Source organism: Vulpes lagopus, chromosome 3, assembly GCF_018345385.1.
Source record: "Vulpes lagopus strain Blue_001 chromosome 3, ASM1834538v1, whole genome shotgun sequence".
Lineage (NCBI taxonomy): Eukaryota > Metazoa > Chordata > Mammalia > Carnivora > Canidae > Vulpes > Vulpes lagopus.
The window spans coordinates 164,654,444-164,678,483 of NC_054826.1; the positions used below are offsets into that span (position 1 = coordinate 164,654,444).

Genomic DNA, 24,040 nt, shown 5'->3' on the forward strand with positions numbered 1-24,040 from the left:
TTTTTCTAAGATAGTCTAGATGAACATGTAAACTTTGGCTTCTATTTACCCAGATATTTATTTTCATTCTTGAATTCATTTTTTTGCTTTATCGATCTGACTTTAGGGAACATATGTATTAACGATTATTCTTCACATTTAATTTAGAGAGAGAAAATATGAGACGCTTCCAGATAGACTATCCCATTATCAGAGTATGTAAGATATGCTTAAATTGGAATAAATACAAATTATCCACGTGATTTAAAGGGAGTGAGAAGAAAAACAAGGAACCGATTTATTTGGCCTGGCTTATTCTAACCATCATGACTTTTTGCATCTGAGTAGAACCAACTTTACAAAATGGAATGGTTTATATGATTGTAGTGAGTATATGTGTGTGGAAAGTGTGTGTGGGGGTAGGTTGGGAGGAGGGGAGGCGAAAACAAAGCTGGAGAAGGAAGGAGTAGGAATGAAAGAGGAAAGGAGAAAGTGTGGGGGCACACACATAGCCACCCACCCACACCCATGTAATCCATGGGATGTAAGAAACTATGATGGTGGTACAGAGCTGAGGATTGTAAATATGAATTCAAACACTTTTGCTCATCTGCAGTTTTAGCAAATCCACCAACTTTGTTATATTTATCTTCCTCGTGGATCATTTTCCATATAAAATACTGGGATTGGACTCACTAGATGACTTCTAAAATTCCTCATAGTATTAAAAATATAAAATTATTTTTCCAGTAAATTTTTGGAAAGCTGATGCAAAACCAGATAATTTTGCTAGTATAAATATTGTTTTAGTCTTTTACACTCAAACAAATAAGAATGAAATTAATAATATATAGACACAAAGCTACAAAAATATAACCCAGGAAAAAGTTAGACTTCTCAGAAAAAAAGTATTAAGTTGTTAGAATGTAATATAAAGATATCTCAGGGTACTTAATTTATAATGCATTCTTAAATAAACATAAAAAGAATGATATCCATGCTAGACAAAGTCCATTGGGATGCATGCATTCTTGGATCTGCTGTTAAGTTGGTATTAAAAATGTTCATCACAAATTAAGTTTTAAGTTATATTGTTGAACTCATTTAACAGTATTTGACAGCAAAGGGCTAGAAGTCAAAAAACTACATTTAAAAATATAGATTGTAGAGTGGTATGGAGATTATGCCAATTATGAACATCTTTAAATTTTTAATAACCAGTGGTATATGAATGAAAAATAATTCTCATGTAGGGCATTAAATTAAAATTCTATGTACCTTAAAAAATCCTCAATGTTAAGATTACACTTCTAAATGGAATCAAAGGCAAAAAAAAAAAAAAGAAAAGATGTGTTCAATTGAATTAAATTCCACATTGAATAATGTAATCTATTTTTTGTAGATGCTATGTCTCATCTGACAATTAGAGGACTATTTACTAAACTAGATGACTATTTACTAATGGCCACAGTGCCAATATTTTCTGGTTATTTTATAAGCAAGTTAATGTGATAGTTTGGTCACATCACCAGAATATGATTGGGTACCTTATCTCTGAAAAATATTTAAATTTAGAAACAGAAGCAGATTTATCAAGTTAATGAAGCTTAAGCTTTAGGGCCTGCCACCTGCACTGGCTCTTTCCAAAGCCTTGTGAGAGGCCATACTTATTTATTTACATGGTTATTTCATATCCTTTTCCTTAAAGAGCCTCCTATCCAAGCTGCGGGAGTTTCAGGTCTTAGAAAACTTGGATTTGTTCCACTTAGACAGTAAGCTCCTTGCTTCCCATTTACTAGTCTACCAACAGAACTTGCTGGACCTGGGGTCGGAAGACCTAAATTTAAGCCACAGATTTACTCCCAACAAGCTATCAGCCACTAATCTTTCTGTCCAGTTTCTGCTCACGTAAAATGGGAACGATAGTATCTTTAGTTAATCTAGAACTAAAATGAGATAACTGTGAAAGTTTCTGAAAATGCATAAATTCTATGCAGAGATTAGATATTATTTTCTAAAATCAGATTCTACGTAGGTATTTTTTAAAATCTGAAGCTTTTGGCAGTTTAGATTCTACTATATATGTATATATAAATACCAATCTACTTGCAACTGTTTGGACTTTTTTTCAGATTGTATACAACAACAGCTATCATTTATTCAGTATCTACCATGTGCCAGGCACATGCAAAATGTTTCATAGGGATATTTAATTTATTAATAGCTATTTATATAACAAACAATTTTTATTTACCATATAGATTTAAATATAAACAATAAATAATTATAATTAACGGTAAATATTTATAATTAATTATAATTAAACGTAGTTTAGATTTTATAACCCATCGTAGGATCTGTTCCTATTCACCTTAGAATAGGGCTCAGACAGTGTAAGTCCCTTGCCCAAAGCCATACAGCTATAGGTAGCAATGTCCAAATTCAAACTCAGGTCTTTGACTCCAAAGATTATGCTACAGGAGTGTTACTTGGCTCAGGGCTATTCTCTGTTATAAGTAAAGCACATATTTGTACAAACTTGTGGAAAGAAATAGTGTGTGCAAATCTAAAATGTAAATTTTATTGAGTTAAATAACAAGATAATTTCAATTTTTTAAAACATAAAGCTAATTTTATAATTTCTTTTAAAATGAAAATATAATAGTTTATAATTATTATGTTTATAAGCTCTGTAAAAGCATATTTTATACCCTTTTACAGATTGTTTTGCCTACACCTCCTACTTTTTAACGCATGTGCAGTGCTTCAGAAATGAGTAAACGTGATCATAAACACAATGTGATCAATAGTTCCGTAATGCCCAAATAAAAAGCTTCTTTATATTTCTAAATACATAGGCTAGAAATACTCCCTCATTCTAATATGAGATGGAGAAATATGTAAATTCATTTATGGTATAAATAGGTGGGAAAAAAATCGTCAATTGTTTTCACCAAAATGTTGTGTATATCACTCACCATAAAGTATTTGTTCATTTTACATATACATTTTATTAAAATGCAAGATTTTCACTGTAATGTTACTTCATTTTAATTTTAGAAAAATAGAAATGTTTCACAACATTCTATATATCTCAGATCTAAAAAAAAGTGCAGTAAATGCAAATAGCAGCTGCAAGATGTTGGAGACTCTCAAAAGTTTAGCAATGGAAGAAAGAATTCATATTAATAGCTAGGGCATTTAGGGATGGTATCTTGAATTCTCAAAGAACTGTGGTTTTCTTATATAATGATAAAATTCTAATTTGGTTTGACTGTAAATTCCAGTAAGAGAAGTAATAGTTAATGATTTGATTACTGATCATTAAATATCTTATTTTGGGAATTAATCAGAACCTTTTACACAGAAAGGAAACTTACAGGAGTTTGTTAGGATTCTCAGCTGGCCTTATATTGCAGAAAGAATATAAGACACGGAATAAGAATCTAGTTCATTACATATGGATGGTAAGGCTTACTGAAACTGTAGTGTTCTTTCACAACCCATTAAGATATATATATATTTTTTTCACTGAACTTTTAAATACCCAACCCACTGAGATAAGGAAGCCCTATTTGCCACAACTCCCAAACCAATCTTCTCTTACAGGAATTCTCATCATCTGTGCCTTCAAATTAGAGGGAAATTGATGCTTTTCAACAGATGCCCATCTTTGTGCTCAAAGTCCACTCTCAACAAATATCAATTCAAATCTCATGCTATTTTAAGAATCAGGTTTTTGTTACTTAATCTCCCTCTGAATTGATATACAAAGATGTGTGTACGTGTGGGGGCAATTTGGATTTTATCAATAGTGTCATCAACATTCTGCCCAACTATTGGTATTCCCACACTTTAAAGAAAAAAATCTTTAAAAATAAAAGCATAAATAAAAATGAAGCACCCAACTCAAAAATCATGCCATATATCCCACCATTAGGCACCTTATTATTGATGTTCCCTCCCCTCTGACTTGGTTCTCTCCACCCCATTGCCAATGTCAAAGAATAAAACCTTAAATTGAGATCAAACACTGGCAATTGGATGGTTTCTATAGGATCAACGTTTCTTACCCCAAATCATGCAGAACATACCCCATAAACCACTGTTCCAAGGTTGCCTCTACATGGGGGATTCTCCTACCCCAAACACCTAGGCCTACCTGTCTGCCACTTAGAGAGGGAAGAGTGGTGGATTGTGCTGCAACTGGCAATGGAGTACACATGCTCCTTTCCTGCTGGAGGCCACTTATACAACCCCATGCCAGCTGTGGGTCATTCTGGGGGACGGGCATATCTTGGATCTGCTGATCACACCTGGCCCATGGTGTGCAGCAATCGCCAGACAGTCTGGCAGGTTGGAGAGTAATCCCACGCTGGCCCCTTTCCCAGGGGGCTTGGCAGGAGTGATCCTGTGGGAGAAGGAATCTCCATTTTCTGGGAGAAAGAGGAGCACTGTAGCAATACTTTCACTTTATCATTTTTCTACTCTTGATTTTTTTTTTTTTCACTCTGGGTAATGCATTTAAAACAACCATCAGAAAATTAGTTTGAACTCTCTAATAAAACAGTACCAATTTCAATATGAAGCTAATGGGTCACAATTTCTTCACACAAGGCAGCATTCGTACTACACTACACACTCTGTAAGTAGGGCATTATACTCTAGTCCATTTGGAAGTTGATGGCATAGGTCAGCGGTTCCTTTCTAAATTTTATGTAAATGAAAGGTAAAGTGGTGCTAAATTTAATGTATATGTAATGAACCAGCAAAGTGTGATTAATTTAGTGTAAGATTGCTGTATATTCCATTCATCATACTTCCATGATGATTTATTTAGAAGTTTGTTTGTGTTCTAATTTGTCCAATAGCCAGTGGCATTGGAGATATTCAAATTAGTCAAAACCAAGTGTTTGAGATTTTTGAAACACATTGTTTCACCAAAATATAAGTAAATCAAATATAAATAAGCATAAAGAAAATGTAATCTAAAGTATAATGGACCTACTCTGATTATAAACAAACCCGACCACATAACACACAAACAGGGCTTCTAAATAATAATTTCCATTTACCATATTTTATGTTTTCATTGACACATATACCAGAGTATATTAAGTGTACTATTTTCTTATTGGATCCTTAGAGTATGGATTTTTAAGAATAAGTATGTAGTTTTTGACATTCAGTGAAGTAAAAGAATGAATCAGAGGTCCAGTATAGAATGCATCATCCATTGGTTCTAGATTTAACATATGAAATCTTAAAAGAAGAACTGAAATGTTGTAAGGGTCTTCATTTTTAGTTTGGCATTGCTTTTCCTAAGAATTCACAAGTTAAAAAAAAAATGTTTCTTTGGTTATTAGGTAGCACTAACCAAGCATCCAGAAACATTTTTTTAAACCCAAATCTTTAACAAAACCATCATTTTGATTTGGGAATTCATTTTGGATTTTCCACAATGATGTGGAGGTAGGCCTTGTCAATTACCTTACTGTCTAAATCTAGTAAGGTTCCAGGGTGTGTTGATTTAAGAAAAAAGTTTAGAAAATGTGGGAATGAGGGGACAGAAAAGAACACATTACACAATCTAGATCTATTAATAGGATGCACATACAATCACTTAGGCAATTAGTCACTCAGAGCGAGAACTGTTAGTATCCATGACGGTAGAAGTACACAAATAATACTAGACAAAATTAGTTGGAGATTCAAGATGTTGACAGGATGATAATAGGAAGATCTGATGTTGATAAAATCTGTTCTGACATTTCACATCTAAATAATGAAAAAAATATAGATTTTTAAAACTCACCTTGTTACTTGACTTAGATTAGTTCCAATAAAGGATTTAAAAAAATATATATTCGAGGTGAAAAAATTGAGGATCACCTGCTATTAGGCACTTGCCTCCTTTAAAACTTGTTTTCTCACTTAAGAAAACTCATAAATTCTTCTTGGATACCCTAGAGACAAAATCTTTCAGAGATTTTAAAGCCAATATAATATATTAATCCACTGGCTCTCCTATGAGTGTACACTTTGGTCTCATAGGGTCTGTCTGGCGCCTTGCTTAGTGATTAAAAGAAAACCGCGTCAGCGTTTCAAGAATATAATCATAAGATGCTTAGATTTGTTTGTCTTGGCTCTCTCTCACCTTGAATCTCCTTCACGTTGTTACTCTGTAAGATGGGGTGGTGGATCAAATTTGCTCAGTCAGAATTGGGACCTGAGTCTCATTCTGAAGCACACAATGCTTCTCAAATTATCATCCTGCTATAATGAAAGGTACCACCAGGAGATGGGAAGAGGTGTTCGACCTTCAAGCACAGGTCACTCAATTTGTCCCAAAGTCTATTTTAATAATAACAATGGACAAACAAAAGTAATGAGAAGAAAGAAGAAACAAAATGAAAAGTTTCACCTTAACTTTCCCAGCATTTTCGTCATCTTCCTTTTTTTCTTCAAATTCAAAGGCAACAGTCATGCGTTGTTGTCTCTGCTCTTCCCACAGTGTAGGGTTAAAGCTGTCACTGTCTGACTGGAAATCTACAGTTAGATTCCAAAGTATTATTGCTTTTTTTTTTTTTACATGAAGTGTTATTAATAGAGCTTAGTACACTATGCAAAAAATGGCAATAGGTACTACAAACAAGCACAAAAACAAAAAAAAAGGGGGGGGAATAAAGAGAAAGAAAGAAGGAAATAAAGAAAAAGAAGAAAAGAAAGAGAGGGAATAAAATTCCCTTGATATTTGTTACATGGTTTTTTACACCTTAAGTCGAATTCAGCTTTCCTAAGTACATATTAATTATATATCAGGATTACAAAGTTTCCTAGTGCGGAGAATGGGCTCTCCAAAGGATGATAATGATATAATAATAATAATAATAATAAAGAGAGCTGACCTATACATTTTAAAATATGATCTTTTTAAATCTTCACACTAGGACACCAGTGGTAGTACTAATACATCTTCAGTTTGTTAGCGAGAAAAATACAGCTGAGTTTTAAGAGATTTGCTCCAAGTTCTCTGGGCCAATGCAGAATTCTATCCCATGTCTGTGTGATTACAGAGCCCATATGCATATTTGTAGCCACTAGACTCTATCGGGATTTTATAAAAGATACTACATAACATTGGTATTTTCAGTATAACGTATAAGATTGCAAGCTTTTCTTTTTGGTGTATGTGGTTGGGGAGTAATGGAGGTGGGCTTGTTTTTAGGTGAACATATCGAAATCTAGTCTTTAATATTACTGTCTTAAAACTAGTCTAAATATGTCTCAAATTAACAGGGAAAATAAGTGGCTTATAAATCTTTAATTTATATTGAAGTGTACACTAATAGTAATATCTTCCTTGCCAATATTAAATGTGAAGATCACATGAAAATGCAAGACAAGTACTTAGTTTGGGCTAAATTCTTTCCCAAAAGATGACCTTTATCATATACCTCCTTGTTTGTTCCAAAGGATTCTGAAAATTCATTTATTACACTTCTGCCTGAAAAGCCAAGGGTGACTTGCTTAAAGTTCAAGAGAATTTTTCTATTACCAACTCTCCTTTCCTCAAAGGAAAACAGAACAAAACAAACCCAGGCTAATTCCTTAATATCACACCTTGCTTAACTAGATTGACTACATTCACTCCCTGCAATAAATGAGGGATTTAATATGCAAGGCCATATTTCAGAAGTGATCAGCAAATCTGAGACTCTTTTCACTTTTCCATGAATTTTTTGGAACGAAATATTTTGACAATCTAAGGATACTAATATGAAAACATAAGTTGCACGAATAAAAACAATTCTTACTCTGTTTTTCTTATAGCATATGTAAACATGGTGACTTTTCTTGCATAAAATCCAAAGATCAATTTTACTTAAGTCTGAAAAAAATGGAAACAATTTTTCCTTTTCCTACTTTTGTAAGTCAAAATTTGAATAAAAATATTCTAAAATATCCCCAAATAATTCACTTATGTTTATAAGTCAAAGACTAAGGACATTTATTATAGTTATCCCTGAATCTATAAACAAATAGTTTCTTTTAAAAGTTGTTCTCATGCAAGTGGATTGGGTGGATTTAATCCATGGGTGGATTAAAGTGGGTTTACTCTTCTAAGAATTGTCAATACTGTAAGACTGTAGAAAATACGTGTGGCAGCCTGTCCTGGGTCGGGCTAAGGAGCTTAGGCAGAGTTCCAAATGGTAAAGGACAAACCTCCTGTAAAAATTTTATGAAATTTGTCATCATAAAGGATAGAAGGTTTAATTTTAAAAAAGGTTTAGGTTTTCAACAAGCATTCCTATCATCGCTACGGACATCACTTACAGAAACTTAACTTGAAAGGGAAAGAATGATCATTATTTTCAAGTCATCTCTTTATGGTTGACTTAACATGAAATAATGTAGGGCCCGGGATCACTGGACTAAATGTTTAAACTGTGTTCATGAAATTGGTGAACACAGAAAATAAAACAGTCCGTTGAAACTTCCTTAAGATCAGACCCTTCTTAGCTCATGTCACTTAGCTGGATCCTATGTTTTACAATCCACCAAGAGAAGTTGTTCCTAAAAATCAACATTTTCATATATGAAGAGGGAGAGTTATGTTTTTGGAATTTTATTTAAAATACTATAGTTTACATTGATTTTGTATCCTGAAATTTTACCGAATTCATTTATCAGTTCTAGCAGGTTTTTTTTTTTTTTTTTTTTTTTGTGGAGTCTTTTCAAGTTTGTCATCTGCAAATAGTCAAAGTTTGACTTGATGATGAGATTCATGCTTAGGGTGAACCCCAGGATGATTCATATGTGTCATGTAATTATCTTTAAAGGCATACCCAATGGGCCAGGATTCCTGGCTGGAGATCAGAATAAAATTAATCCCTTTTATCCATAATCATATAAGCATAGGAGAAATTTTTACTGACAATTTACCTTCATCACCACGAGGTTGCTGGGGAAACATATAGTTAGTCAATACTCTTTGCTTTGTTTCTGGATGGGCTTCAGTTTGTAAAGGGATAAGGGCTTTGGACTAGAAGCAAAGAACATATGAGTTAGATTAATAAGATAGCAAATATGAAGGATGTTACATTTATTTAAGATAATGGTCAATAGTCTCGCCTCATTGAGCTGAATGAACAATTAAAAAAAAGGAAAGGAAAAAAAGTAATGAAATAAAAATAAGAAAGCTAAGAACTAAGGCTATTGCTGAGGAATATTCTCAAATCCTAAGGTCTTCAAGCTGAGAATCTCTTTTTCTCTAGTATATTCTTTTACAAAACCAATTCGTCTTCACTGGCAATGTTAGTTTTAATCTTAAAGAGACCAAGATGTCTTAAATCATTTCAACTAAGTAAGCTTGTGGTGTGCTTCTATATGCTCATTCATTTTCACAAATTGCTGCCCTTTAAAAAGACAGATGGAAATTGCTATCAAATTCACGCTATTACAAGATCATCTATGAGTTTAATTAGGTTGAAACATAAGCATTTTTTTAAGAGATATTCTTGTAACCAAAGACAGAGTCTACCTAAAAATTAACAGCTGTACTTTTTGTATCTGCTAGGTCAACAATACATTTCTTATGGGTGGTAACATTTCATTCTTTATTATTAATTTGATTTTAGAAATCCTATTTCTTAAGGGTGTTTTAGAACTCTGATATTATATACTATACATATAAGTATGCTATATATATATATATATAAGTATACTAGAAATGATGATCTCTAATGTTTAAAAAAATCCTCCTATTTGATGACATTTATTAATAGGAGTGAAGCACAAAGGGGATTTGGGATACCAACCTGTTTCATGAAACTGAGTCAGAAACACACTAAATCACTGTTCTAAATAAAAGTTAAATGATGCAGTTACTGTTCAGTTCATTCTCTCACAAGAATAATAAATCATGATATTAGGGGATGTTTTTTTCCCAATGCAAGACTGCAGGATCGACTGCTCATTAGCATAGCTCATACTGAATCCAGAAATGATTTATTTATAATGATATATTAATGCCTTGAAAAATCTATAGTTCATTGATAAGGTTTGAATTTGAGTGATAATCTAATTTTTTTACTCAGCAGATGGGAGCAAGTGTTCTAACGAATGTCGGAACACAAAAATTCTAGCACATATATTTTACATTTTGTAGAGATTTATTTTATTTATTCACAAAAGTAGTCCAATACCTAGAATTCTGAACAATTCCAGTAATGCTGCTTTTATGCTCAGGAAATCATGATAAGAAGCTAAATTCAAGATGACTTGTTTTCATTTGGCTATTTGTATTTGGGGATAGATATTTCAAAATTTTAGGATTACAAGAGAAAAGTAAAAAAGACTAATAAACTATGTCAAAATAGTTTATGACCATTTTTTTTTCCTTGTGGCAAATCAGATGTCTTCAACTGTTTCTTGTTATTTTCCAGTTATTCAAGTTCTTCGTTAACACTCGATTACTGGTTCAATTACAATCTACTTTTGTGAGTATAAAAAATAATATCAAACCAATTTCACAGAAAGTACTGGTAACAGTTGCAAAACGCATCTGAAAACTTCTTGTATAAAATTTTAGAATTAAGTTGATTATAGGGATCCCTGGGTGGCGCAGCGGTTTGGCGCCTGCCTTTGGCCCAGGGCGCGATCCTGGAGACCCGGGATCGAATCCCACATCAGGCTCCTGGCGCATGGAGCCTGCTTCTCCCTCTGCCTGTGTCTCTGCCTGTGTCTCTGCCTCTCTCTTTCTCTCTGTATGACTATCATAAATAAATAAAATTAAAAAAAAATTTATAAGTTGATTATAATTAAAAGTATGAGAAAAAGAGGAACATGTAGGATAATAATTCTGTGGGGACTGTGGGAATGATTTCTTGTTCTTTAACTTCAGAGATATAATTAAAGAACTCTCCCTAAGGACATATATATGTACTACTTGGAAGTAAAAAGGTGTGAAAACGATCATTTTGTGTGTGAGATCTCTGAGAATGAAACAGATGCTAAATCAAAGTATTTAAAGAGGGTGGGGATTATCCTACTGTATTGTCTGTAGCAATGAAATACGTGCTCGAATTGCTACCTTTACCAAAATCTCTCTTCTGGAAGATAAAGAATCTATATTTTGTAGTAATTGTCAAGGGTATCTTTTGGGAATAGTTAGTAATTCAAAGTTTCAATTACAGTTCATCTTAATACACAAAATAAACCCGGTAATAAAAGTTTTTACCTGATTGTCAGAAAGCCATAAAGCTGCAAGCTCTTTAAGTTTGGTAAATGAGAATGGTAAATTCTTCAATCTGCAAAAACAAGAAAATTCTAATAGCATGGGTGGAGACGGATATAGTTCCTTTTTATTAAGAATTATTTAAAATACTGTAACATTCATTTCATTCTTTTCTCCAATCCTTTCTCTTAAGCAGTATGAATAATCTTTAAAAAGTAAAAAAAGCTCCTCTTTACAACCCTTCAAATGCTTCCCATCATATCTAGGATAAAATCCAAAGTTGTTGACGTGATTTGTCAAGCCTTATAAGATCTGGCCCTCACGCCTCTCTAGAAACTTCTGCAAGTCTTTTCCTAACTCAGCCCCACCAGGGCCACCTGACAGCCCTTCTATCTACCCACTGTGTGGATTAGCCAAACTATTCACTCTGGAATATTCTTTCTTCCCGACTTCACTTCACTAAATCCCACATGTCTTTTGGCTCTCATCTTAAATGCCATTTTCTCAAAGAGGCTTTTCCTGACTCTTCATTTAAATTACTCTCCCCAATAGTCACAAAGCACCTTATATTTTCTTTGATGGAACATACCATAGTTTGTAGTTATATATTTATTTTTATGATTACTTTTCTACTGGCTGATTGCTCCAAAGAACTGTAGGCTCCATGATAGGATGGGGTCATGTTTGTTGTACTCCTAAAGGTATTCACAGCTCCCAATGTTATATTGACTCCCAAATGTGTCCTTGTGTTCTCTCGCCCTTTGCATGTCGTGTAGTATGTGTTCCAAGAGGGAATCTTTAAAACTGCACTTTGAGGTATGTGCTTTGGTATTCAGTCAAAATTATCTATTTATTATTGGCTTCAGCCTTTGGAGGGCCAAGTTGTCAAATGCCTATTTCAACATTCTATCTGATATCCCTGAAATTGTGCATGATGAATGAATTGTGATTATATAGGTTACCATCATAGCTACTCAGCAAAGTGGTGATATAATCAAGGCATGCAGATGGATTTATTGTCAATTTCTGTGTATTCTTTTTTGAAAACAGACACACATTTTAGATAGAACCTGGAATAAAAATTCCCTTAAGTCTTTAATATGTTGGAATTCTTTCAGCCAATTGATGAGTACATAGTTTTTGATAATGGAAATGGGAAATATTATAATAATTAATGATTATGGAAGTTGTTTATTTTATATGTAAAAGCAGTTGAACATTTTCAAAGAACTTAGTAAATACGAAAAGATATTGACAGCCAATACAAATATCAACAGTGTGCATTAGCCAGGTACCTTTAGGAAGACTATAATAACCTCTTTGAGTTCATAAATCTTTATAAAACATAAATAAAAATATAAAGAGTAACAGAATAATTTATATCATAATTCTCTTTTTATAGAATAATTGGTTATGTTAGTATTTATAACATAAACCAAATTACATAAAAACTGTCAGTAGTTTTTACTTATTTAATTTCAGTTAAGCCAGGAATTCTGAAGTAAGTATTGTGGGAAGAGTTTTTCACGTCATATAGAGAATATCAATTTTGCCACATCAAAATTACATGAGGAGGAAATCTCCAGAATCATATATAATACTATATATAATAAGTCATCAATTCAGTTAAAAATGTAGAATATAAAGAGAGGAGCCTTTAGAGAAGGATGACTTACATGCCCTTCTCCTTGCTCCTTCTCTAACCTACATTGAAAGTAAGCCTCTATTTAATATCACACATGTGTAATAAGTTGACCCCAGGAGCAATCTTGCAGTTGACAGTGCAAAGGAATAATGGTTCCTCAATTAGAATACCAAACTTTAAAAAAAAATCTATTATAAATTTGAAATTGTGATAGTAAAAACATTCGGATAACATTTCATATTTAACCTTCCATCCAGGCAGTTCTTTCTCTGATAGCAATGTTCAATTTTGGCCTCAGCTTTGGTGGAATATTGATTTTAACTGCAGTTTAAGATTCATTGATTCATTCATTAATTAAAAAAAAATATTAATTTGGCTCTATACTATGTTCCAGTCACTGGACTAGGAGAAAAATTAAGCTAATATAACTGGCCTGAGCAAATATTTTAAGTTCCTGATATTGTGAGATTCTCAGTGTCTTATATCTTTTGCCCTAGCATCTAGCTATATGTCTGTCCCATGGTAGTTACTGAAGTATCCTTGATTTCCTGAATAAATAACTTTATTAGTAACCCTTCTACTTTCTTACACCAGACACAAAAATAAACTCAAAATGGATCAAAGACTTAAATGTGAGGCCTGAAATCAAACTCCTAGAAGAAAACAAGCAGTAAGTAATTTCCTTGACATTGGCCATATAAATATCTTTCTCAATATGTCTCCTCAGGCCAGGGAAACAAAAGCAAAATTAAACTACTGGGACTACACCAAAATAAAGAACTTCTGCACAGTGAGTGAAATCATCAACAAAACAAAAATGTAACCTACTGAATAGAAGAACATATTTGCAAATCATATATCTCATAAGGAGTTAATACCCAAAATATATAAAGAACTTCTATAACTTAATACGAAAAAATAAGCCAGTTAAAAATGAGCAGAGAATCTGAATAATCATTTTTTTTTCCAAAGAGGACAATACTAAATGGCCAACAGAAACATAAAAAGATGCTCAATATCACTTATCAGGGAAATGCAAGTCAAAACCACAATGAGAAATACCTTATACCTGTCAGATGAGATCTTGCTATTTGCTAGGTCCCACGAGGTTATAGAGGGTATAATATTAAGTGATTATTTCACTTAACAGACAAAGACAAATACCACATGATTTCACACATATGTGGAATTTAAGAAACAAAACAGGCAAAGGGGGGGAAAACAAACAAACAAAAAAAGACCTTTAAATACAGAGAACAAAGTTGTGGCTTCCAGACGAGAGGTGGGTGAGGGGATGGGTGCAATAGAGGAGATGAAGGGTACACTTATGGTGGTGAGCACCGAGTAATGTATGGAATTGCTGAATCCTTATATTGTATTTCTGACACTAATGTAACACTATATGTTAATTATACTTCCAGAAAATAGTCAAAAATAAATTCATTTGTAATACTTCTAATAATGGGCCATTTTAAATATTTGATAGCATATTTTCTCTATCATAATGAAGATTATTAATGAACAAAAGTTGAGTTTACTAAGAATTTAAGAGCCTGCTCTAATGCATTATGAAAACCCCCCTCTAAGTTAACGGTAGTGGAGCTCAATTCCATAGGGGACTGTAATGGGATTTACGAGAGAATCCATCCTCCTATGATATCTCCATGACCATATTTCCTAATCTTATTCAAAAGAATATACTTAGAACATTTTGAAAAGTGTTTTGCTGTAAGTCAGGCACAACATTTAATGCATTTCCCTCATTTTCCTGTCTGGTAACCCAGTCGAGACAGAAGATGAGGTTGTTTTGTTGTACCAAGCTATGAAGCTTCCTCGTCATCTTGATTTTGAAAATGAAATCCCAAACTGTTTAATAAAATGTCTTATTCTCTTACATGGGAATCTTATTGAATTACTAAGTGAATAATTTTTGAAAATCACATTATTATTATGACTTGTCTTAAACAAACAAATGAGAACTAGTATACGTATCTTGACAGTTACTCATCTGAACATTCTTTATGGTTCCATAAAAGTCATCTTTGACAGTTTTGTTGCAGTCTCTTAGTTTCTTGTTCTATCATTTGTCTGACTGAAACTTATTAGAAATAGAGTTCATACATTCTATTCTATGATCACTTTGTCTACTTAGCAGTTATCTTTAGTCGGTATTTATTTTTATCCTTTTCTATTTGAGGACAATTGTGGTGGAAACATGGATGAATTCAGTTTCGCTTTTTCTTTTTGCCTATCCACCCTTATAATACCTTTGTCACAAGAAAGGGGACTTATCTTTTCTTTCTTTTTTGGTTGTCCTCACAATAATGTATGAACTTTACAACTTTTGAGTATTAACTAATTGGCAATATTCTTACCGGCATTCTGGTGGTATTGACAATACACCCATTACCCAGTTAATTTACTAGAGACATAAATGTGTACGTGAAAACATTTGTGTGTATATATGTATACATATATATATATATGCATAGATACATACATACTCCTATACATGATTTTAATTAATACATTTTGTAGCTTTTTATTATAGTTTTTCCAGGAATTCATAATATTATGCCTTTTGCACATAGGAAGGTTGTGGCATATAAATTTGGGTGTATAATTTTTATATAATTTAAACATACAACATCATATATGATCTGAATTTAATCAAATAATAAAATTTAGAAATATCAATTTATAAGTAATTTAGCTTCTGCCATTTTCTCAATAAAACATGGATCTGCATTCTCTATACTTTATAAGACACAGAAAATGCCTCTAAAATCATTAACAAGAAATAATAATTTGCTTTCAGCAAATAACTAATAGGTGATTGTGAAATGTTGTAGAAATACCTGTTGTCACTCAAATTTAAGACTCTTAGTTTCTGCATCTGTCCAATCTCTTCAGGAAGAAATTCCAGTTTATTGGAACGTAGAGACATAACTGTTACATTCTTACAGCTTCCAATCTGTGGGTAACAAAAGAAAGTAAGTAAAGAAACACACTGTAAACTATTTTTAAATTGATTTTAAATATTAAAATAATTTATAGATTTCCTTATCACTTTTAGGACTCTTTTAGTATGTCTATTGCTTTATTTTTAAAAATATCTCTTTAAAATATATGTATATTTTTTAGATATTAAAATTCCTTAGATATTAAGGCAATATATATCTCATGTTCTTTTGCATATTAGGAAGAGTTTTCTTAATAATTTTATTATTAGAATGCTCATTAGCTTTACTGTTTTCATAAAGAACAATTGTTTTTGTCCATCCAAGTGAGTATTAATATATCTATGTTTCTAGTAGATCATACATACACAAAAGATAAAATATCATTGACATTTCTATGGCAAAGTTAGTTTTATTTCATGTTACAATGATATTTGTCATGTTTATTCATAGCTTTTGGCTCTAAAATAATGACATATTGATTACTGTTCCTTCACTATGGAAGTGTTTAGTAGAAAACATTAAATTGAAAATATACTTCACACTTTTTTCTTGACATTAATAAATAAAAATCCCACTTAGAAATAAAAACTAACAGAACCTCTTGGTGATTTCTAAAATAAAAATAATATTATTATGCCACATGATATTTTAAAAAAAGTCATTTACATTAAAAATCTTCCACTTCAGAAATGGAAATGTAATTATCCCAGGATGTTATTCATTATTATTCTTAAAAACAAAATATTTAAATTAAATTATTTAAAATTGCATTCCTTATCATTGATTAACTTATAATATTTTATTACTTTGCTTTGCAAGTAATATTTTAGCCAAATGGATTTTCTGGGTCAAATGTAAGAACTTATTATTTATTTAAAATGAATAATTAACACATTCATATGTAGATAATTCCTATACACATTGACAGCTCAACTCATGGATATATGTTGCCATTGCACCTGTTAAGACTTAATCCCAAGACATATTCATTAAAAATTAATTAACAGAAACAAGTTTATTCCTCACTTCTCTGGGTAATTCTGGAAGGAAATTCTCATCGACTGCTAACGTTCGAAGACTATGAAGGTAGCCAATAGTAGAAGGCAGAGACTCCAGTTCATTACAGCTACAGTCAAATTCTTCTAATAAAGATAAACTGAAAAGTTAAATACATTAGTTAGACATATCAAAAGGTAACATGGTTAAAATGCTTTTAAAAAGCCACATATCCAAGTTCACTGAACAAAAAATGTTATTCGTCTAGTGATGACAATAGTATCATATAAATTAATTTATCAGTTCACCCAAGTGGTTCAATACCATTTAATGAGTGGTTCAGTTTAGTGATATAAATATGGCTTATTTTTTTACCTTTCTAAATTCACCTGTCATTTAAGTGAGCCATGGAAAACGACAGAAAGTTTTGTTATTGTTTTTAAAGATTTTATTTGTTTATTCACGAGAGACACACACACACAGAGAGAGAGAGAGAGAGAGAGAGGCAGAGACACAGACAGAGGGAGAAGCAGGCTCCTTGTGGGGAGCCCGATGCAGGACTCGATCCCAGGACCCCGGGTCATGCCCTGAGTCGAAGGCAGATGCTCAACCACTGAGCCCCCCAGGTGTCCTGTTTGTTTGTTTTTTATACAACTAAAGTGTCATTTATAGCCTGATATTCGTGATGCACATCCGTGGAGTGGAGGCATCTAACTGCCATGGCGGAAGCGTGTAGAGGGCAGGTCCACAAAAGGGAGGATAAAGGGGCAAAACATTAACAACAAATCAGTACTTAAATTTTAGGTATTTTACTAAGCATTTTAAAGACAAAAATAATCTTTACCTTATAACAACTCTCTAAGATAGTTATTATTTTAAAACTCATTTCACAGATAAGGAAATTGAGGCCTACAGAGGCTAAATAACCTGCCGGAGGCCACACAGAGCAAGAAGGCTGGGGCCCAAAACGCTCACCGCATGCCTCCACGGTGCTTCCTTGCCTCTCAGCCAGTGCACCTGTAGCAGAGGCTACGCACAGGGCTCATTTCAGCCTGCACATGCATTGGCGTTGGTTTACATAGCACTTTATTTTTAAAGATTTATTTATTCGTTTGAGAGAAAGAGAGAGGGAGAGAGGTGAGGAAGGGCAGAGGGAGAGGATCTCAAGCAGACTCTGCTGAGCGTGGAGCCCGACAGGGGACTCAGTTCACCACCTGAGATTATGACCTGAGATGGATCCAGGAGTCAGATGCCTAATGGACCGAGCCGCCCAGGGAGTATTTCAAAAAGTGGTAAACTCTAATAATGACCCAGGCTTTGGGTGCCTCTTGCAAGAGGAGAATCTGGCAGTGCCGGGCTGGTGTCCTTGCAGGATGAGCAAGGGACACAGCGCCCCGGCTGGCTGCCTGTTGGTCACCGGGCCCGCGGCTCTGCGCACAGCCAGTCTCAAGCCCGGACCACACGACAGGAACTGCCTAAGTGCCCGTCCCCTTAGCGCCAGGGAACAGGACATTCCAGTGTGTGGTTCGCCGCAGCTGGGCAAGGGAGACAGCCTGTCCCTGAGGAGATGCTCTCTGTGGTTCAGTTGTCCTCGGTGCTGTTGCTCAGATGATCACACTGTCACCGTCATTATCATCATCACTGTACCCCGAGGGGGCCCCCACGTGTGAGGGTCCCACTGTTGTAAAGGGAGAGTGAATTAGGCTTAGTTGGAGCCAGAGTCGTAGAACCAGCTTCCTTCTTCACGTCGTGGAGCCGGCTGGCTCGAGTGCGATTCCCTGCCATCATCCAGTCAATGAGTAAGCCTAGACATGACGCACGTGGGGGCGAGGCCGGGTGTGTGTGTGTGTGTGTGTGTGTGTGTGTGTGCCCAGCCCTGCCACTTACTAGATGTGTTGTCCCGGGCACCAAACCATGGAGCGACAGCCGTGCTCAGCCCCAAGGCTGATTCGGCCTACCTGCCTGCCAGGGGCATGGGCGGGGGAGAGTCACCGGGTAGCACTGGGTAGCACTGGGGAGCCGGGGCCCAGGGGAGCTTTAAGATGCTCATTAAAGGTTAAACATTTGCATTACAGAGAGCGTGGAATGAGGTCACAGGTTTGTGTACAGGTAAACAAATCAGGTCCCATTAACCACGGGTCAGGAAAGAATAATCTGGTAGGTTGAGTCTGACCGTGGTTCGTGGTCCCTGACAGCTTCAGCGGGTTGGTGAAACACAACTTTCAGCTCAGAATAACTCGTGAGCAAATGCTGCCTAAGTGAACTTTTTTCCTTCTTTTTAGACAAGGCGTGTAACACTATCTCTGAGCCTCGGTTTCTTCACATTTGCCAAGAGGATGCTAATAATTCCTGCCTCGTGCAGTTGCTCTGAGAATCTTATGAGATACTGTTAAGTAAAGAATTTAGCAAAGTATCCAGCATAGAATACATGCTCTGGAAATATTTTCTTTTTATTTCTCTCTTTTTTTTTATCAGGGTATTAGTGAACCCTGATAAATCCACTTCTAAATCCTTTGAGGCCCCATACACCAGGGTGGTTATGTCGCTGGGTGCCAGGCGTGCATGGGTGTGTGTGTGCATGCACATGCGGGGGTCAGGGATCAATGCATGTGCAAAACCCCCAACAGTTTGCTTCCTAAAAAAAAAAAAGTCTGGCTCAGTGTCTTACATATATAATGTACTGAATAAATTTGGTAGAACTGAATAAGCCATCTGTCGATGGTTTAGGGTTATGTGCTCGGCGAGTGGTCGGTCATAAAAACACCAGAGAATATTAAAAATAGAAATTTCAGAGGTAGAAGTCAAAGACTTAAACAGTTCAAAATATAATGAAGGTTTCTCATTTTTCCTTTCTTTTATAAAACCATTTTTTAAATAAAAACATGTCTTAAGGTTAGTCGTGAGTCACAGTCAAGCAGCCCTTACTCTGCGTAGTTGTGATAAGAATAAATTTCAGTCATCGTGGTTTCACTAAATAACGTGATTCCCCCATCAACAAGGCTCGGACCTCAGTATATTAACTGTGAGTAGCCGCATGAAACGCCAACTCTTCTCTCTCCTCTTGGGCCCACAAGTCTTAATGTAAATAGCAGATGCGCATCATGGTCAGTGACCGGCCACATCACTGCCGTAAAGTCTGCCGGCGATCGTCCCTAGACACCTGTCATTCGGTTCCCACCACAAATGGCACATCATGCCGTGCTATACGTCCCTGTCAATCAGTAGGGAGATGCTACGGGTACAGTACTGTGATACGTAGGGCACTATCACTGTTGGAGAATGCTCTTGGTCTCCGTAGCGCTCTTGGTGATTTAAGTGAAAACTTGCTTTTTCTCACCGAGAGCAACTTCATTACCCCTGCCAACGGACCAAGGAGTTATTTCGACTCTGAAAGCCTACCCTACACAGGCTCTGAATAGGCTGTCAATGCTACAACTGGAGATCATACAGCTTCTGAGCTGAGTTTTGGAGGAAATATGACCTGAAGCACACAAAGGAAAATACGTAAGCGTCCTGGCAGGAAGTCACGGCAAGCAGCACGCGTGCATTACAGCAGAAATCCCGACCACACTGTGCAGACAACTTTGCAGGGCGTGAGGAGACATAACTGAGTTCTAGAAGACACAAGGACGGTGGGGATTTGCCTGCCCCTATTCAAGGGACTGACTGTACCTTCACTGCCAGGGGAGCTAAGGGGCAAGCCCGTTGACATAAATGAGGCAAGTGGTTTTAACAAAAAGGATGACGATGTCCTAGAGGAAGTGACGCTGGTAATACACTTCCCAGGACTCTCAGAGATATTTCAGGTCATCGAAAGCGCAAAGGACAGAAGCTTGGAAGCCGATTCCACCTTAAAAAGGCAATTCACCAACACATAGAAAAGACATTCACTCCGAATTATAATTTACGCGGTGAAAAGAAGGCGAGTGCTGTTCAAACCGATCTTGAAGACTTGTTTACAAAAGACCCCACTTTAATTCTTGATGTCCCCATTGTTTTCAAAGATGGTGAACTAGAGGAATATTAATTTTACTATTTTTCTATATCCCTGTACACTTATAACCAACCATAATAGTATTTACTGTTTTAAAGAAGGTTTTAAAGACCTTCAGGGAGAACTATTATAGTTTTCCTTCACTGGTTATTAAGACTGTTGCATGGTCTTGGCTTGCACGGTTGTTTTCAGAGTCCTCCCCTACTGTGCAAGGTGAGAACTTCCTGCATTGAAAAGATAACGTTTTCATGGCACTCTGGGCTGTACTGAATTAATAATTTATAGTCTGGAAGAATTTTGCATCTCTGGGTTGTAGAGAAAGCGATTAGATGCAAAACACACACTCTTCAATAATCCCTGAAATTCAAAAGATTTAAACTCATAACATTCCAGCTGACTTTGTTGATGGCTATCTGGTTAGAAATAACTTAAGGTATTTTAATACAGGATCCTCTATGAAAAGTTATATCACATTTGCTCAGATTATCACTGGCTTTCAAAAGATAATCAAAATAAGTGAAATCGGTCACCAGCGAAAGACAAATACTGTGTGACCTCATATGTGGAAAAGCTAAAACAACAAATTTGAACTCATAGATACAGAGAACAGATTGGCGATTGCTAGAAGGGGGGGTAGGGCACAGGAGAAATAGATGAATGTGGTCGAGAGGTACAAACTTCTAGTTATACAATAAGTAAATAAAGCCAGTCATAAAATAAATAAGCCATGTGGATATAACGTGCAGTATGGCAGTGACTACATGTAATAACACCGTATTGCATGTGTTAAGGTTGTTAAAAGAATAGATCTTAAAAGCTCTCATCATAAGAAAAAAAAAACATTTTTTGTAACTATGGATGGTGATAAATGTTAACTAGACTATTGTGGCGATCATTTCATAGTATAAACAAATGTCGAATCATTATGGTGTACCCCTGAAGCTAATATGATGTTGTATCAGTTGTATCTTAATAAAAATATATTCATTATACTTTTCTGCAAAAAAAAAGACCTGAAGTTGCCCCACTTTTTTGAATTGCTCTCTGTAGTCTATAATTGTACACATTAAAAGGAAAAACATACTACAAAGAAGGTGTAAAGTATGTGAAAGCAGTGCTTTCCAAACCTCACAGTGCCCATGAATCACCAGAACTTACTAAAATGCAGGTTCAGGTTCAGCGGTTGGGGGTTGGGGTGGTCTAGATCCTGCATTTTTTTTAATAAATTAATTTTTATTGGTGTTCAATTTACCAACATACAGAATAACACCCAGTGCTCATCCCGTCAGGTATCCCCTCAGATCCTGCATTTGTAATACGTTCATAGGTGACGTAAATGCACTGGTCCTAGGACCACACGCTGAGTTAGCAGGAAGGCTTTAAATAAAGCTCTTGCAAATATTTCAAGAGTAGCATTCCAGCACACACACACACACACACACACACACACACACACACAGAACAGACATGCTCATAAAAGCTAAAATCTATATGGATATCGGAAGGGGTGTGCTCAGTAAAGGTTTGCCCTTAGTTCCACGGCAGCACTACCACTGAAGCATGCTACTGGAGGTAGTGATGTTTGAAATTAAGCAACAATAACAGTATTGACTTAATTTTCTAAAAATACGCTCTACATTTTTCTCTAGTTTGGTCTTAATAAATTAATTTTGGCTGGGAAGATATTACTGTGTCATTAACCCTCAATTACCTAGCTAATGAGGAGGAAAGACTGTGACTGTACTACATGGGTTATCTATGATTTCACTTTAGCGTCATTCATGACTCTTAGAAACCATTAGATACTATCAAATATTCCATTAGTGTAGATGCTAACAAACATAAAAATAAATGGCTTTGGGCTCTACTTTCTTCGTTTGGTTTCAACTCAGTAGGAATAATGTAATTCAATGGAAAATAATTCAGATAGGCTTGGGTTCTAATTTTAGTGGGGCCACTTAATAGCTGAGTGACTTTTCTCATCTATAAAATTGGTTGATAATGACTAATACAGAGAGTTTCAAAGAGGATTAAGTGTATGCTAAGCTCCTGCTAGACATACCACGCTTTTTTCTTTTTTTTTCTGGAAATCCAGTTTATTTTCCATGTGTGGACAGATCCAGTCAGTGTGATCAGTTTTTCTGCATGTGTAATAATTTATTAAAATAAGCTTTCCCACAAGACTCTTCCATCAACTCTGAAAGTCCTGGTCTGACAACATACCCAAATAAAGTTCTTGAAAATCGCCTCTTAAAATTTGGAAGGAAGTGTGTCAAGTCTTTCCTGTAACGTTAACCGAACTACAAATGGCTAAAGAGCAATTTATGTTTTAAAAGGTGACTAGTACAACACTTGAGTTCAGGAAACTAGTGTTTTAGTGCACTAAAATGACCTGTCCCAAGGTGGAGGGCGTACTGAAAATAAATCTTGAATAATGTTTCTGAACTATGTAAGAGTTACCCCATGATAGTCCCTTTTTAAAATGAGTTGTTTCATATGAACCAAACCTTCTAGTAGACAAAATGTAAAACTACCTGCAGTTGATTAGTAAGGCATCAGAGCTACACAAATTTAAGAGGATGTGTAGAATTTAATTTAATTGTATTTGCAAAGATTTAGTAGAAAGGGATACATAGGCATAACTTGGAGATAGGGTGGGTTTGGTGTTGTAAGGCGTACAAATGAAAATATTCAAGCATCATGACATTCAGACCACAAATAAAGTGAATGTCACAATAAAGTAAATTGAATGAATACTTTGGTTTTCCTAATAATATTTTGGGGCATGTGAAAGTTATGTTTACACTATAGTTTATGTCTAAAAATCTAAGAAAATGGACATACCTTAATTATTATTTTTTTTTTTTTTGCTATAAAATGCTAACCACCATCTGAGCTTTCAGTGAGTCATAATCCTTTTGCTGGTGAAGGGTCTTGCCTTGATGTTGACGGCAGTTGACTGATGGATGGTGGTTTTCTGAAGGTTTTTGTAAAATTTCTTAAAATAAGACAACAATGCATTTTGCCATGTCCATTGACTCTTTCTTTCATGAGTCATTTTTCTGTGACATGTGATGCTGTTTGGTAGCATTTGATATACAGTAGGATTTCTTTCAAAATTGGAGTCGATCCTCTCAAACCCTGCTGCTGCTCTAGCGAGTACGTTTATGTAATATCCTTTGTTGTCATTTCAGCGATCTTCACAGTGTCTTCACCAGGAGTAG

The 24,040-nt window shown here is 35.1% G+C and overlaps 1 protein-coding gene across 6 annotated transcripts in view; it reads right to left on the reverse strand.

Annotated features, from left to right (window-relative positions):
* LRRC7 (leucine rich repeat containing 7) overlaps window positions 1–24,040 on the reverse strand; it is a 492,830-nt gene that overhangs the window by 85,878 nt on the left and 382,912 nt on the right. For all 6 annotated transcript variants that reach the window (XM_041746971.1, XM_041746970.1, XM_041746976.1 and 3 more), the window contains 6 exons: window positions 16,853–16,982; window positions 15,722–15,837; window positions 11,222–11,291; window positions 8,926–9,025; window positions 6,404–6,528; window positions 4,142–4,390 (listed from right to left, as the gene is read on the reverse strand). In XM_041746971.1, coding sequence (XP_041602905.1) covers window positions 4,142–4,390; window positions 6,404–6,528; window positions 8,926–9,025; window positions 11,222–11,291; window positions 15,722–15,837; window positions 16,853–16,982 — 790 coding nt within the window. The remainder of the gene's footprint in view (window positions 1–4,141; window positions 4,391–6,403; window positions 6,529–8,925; window positions 9,026–11,221; window positions 11,292–15,721; window positions 15,838–16,852; window positions 16,983–24,040) is intronic.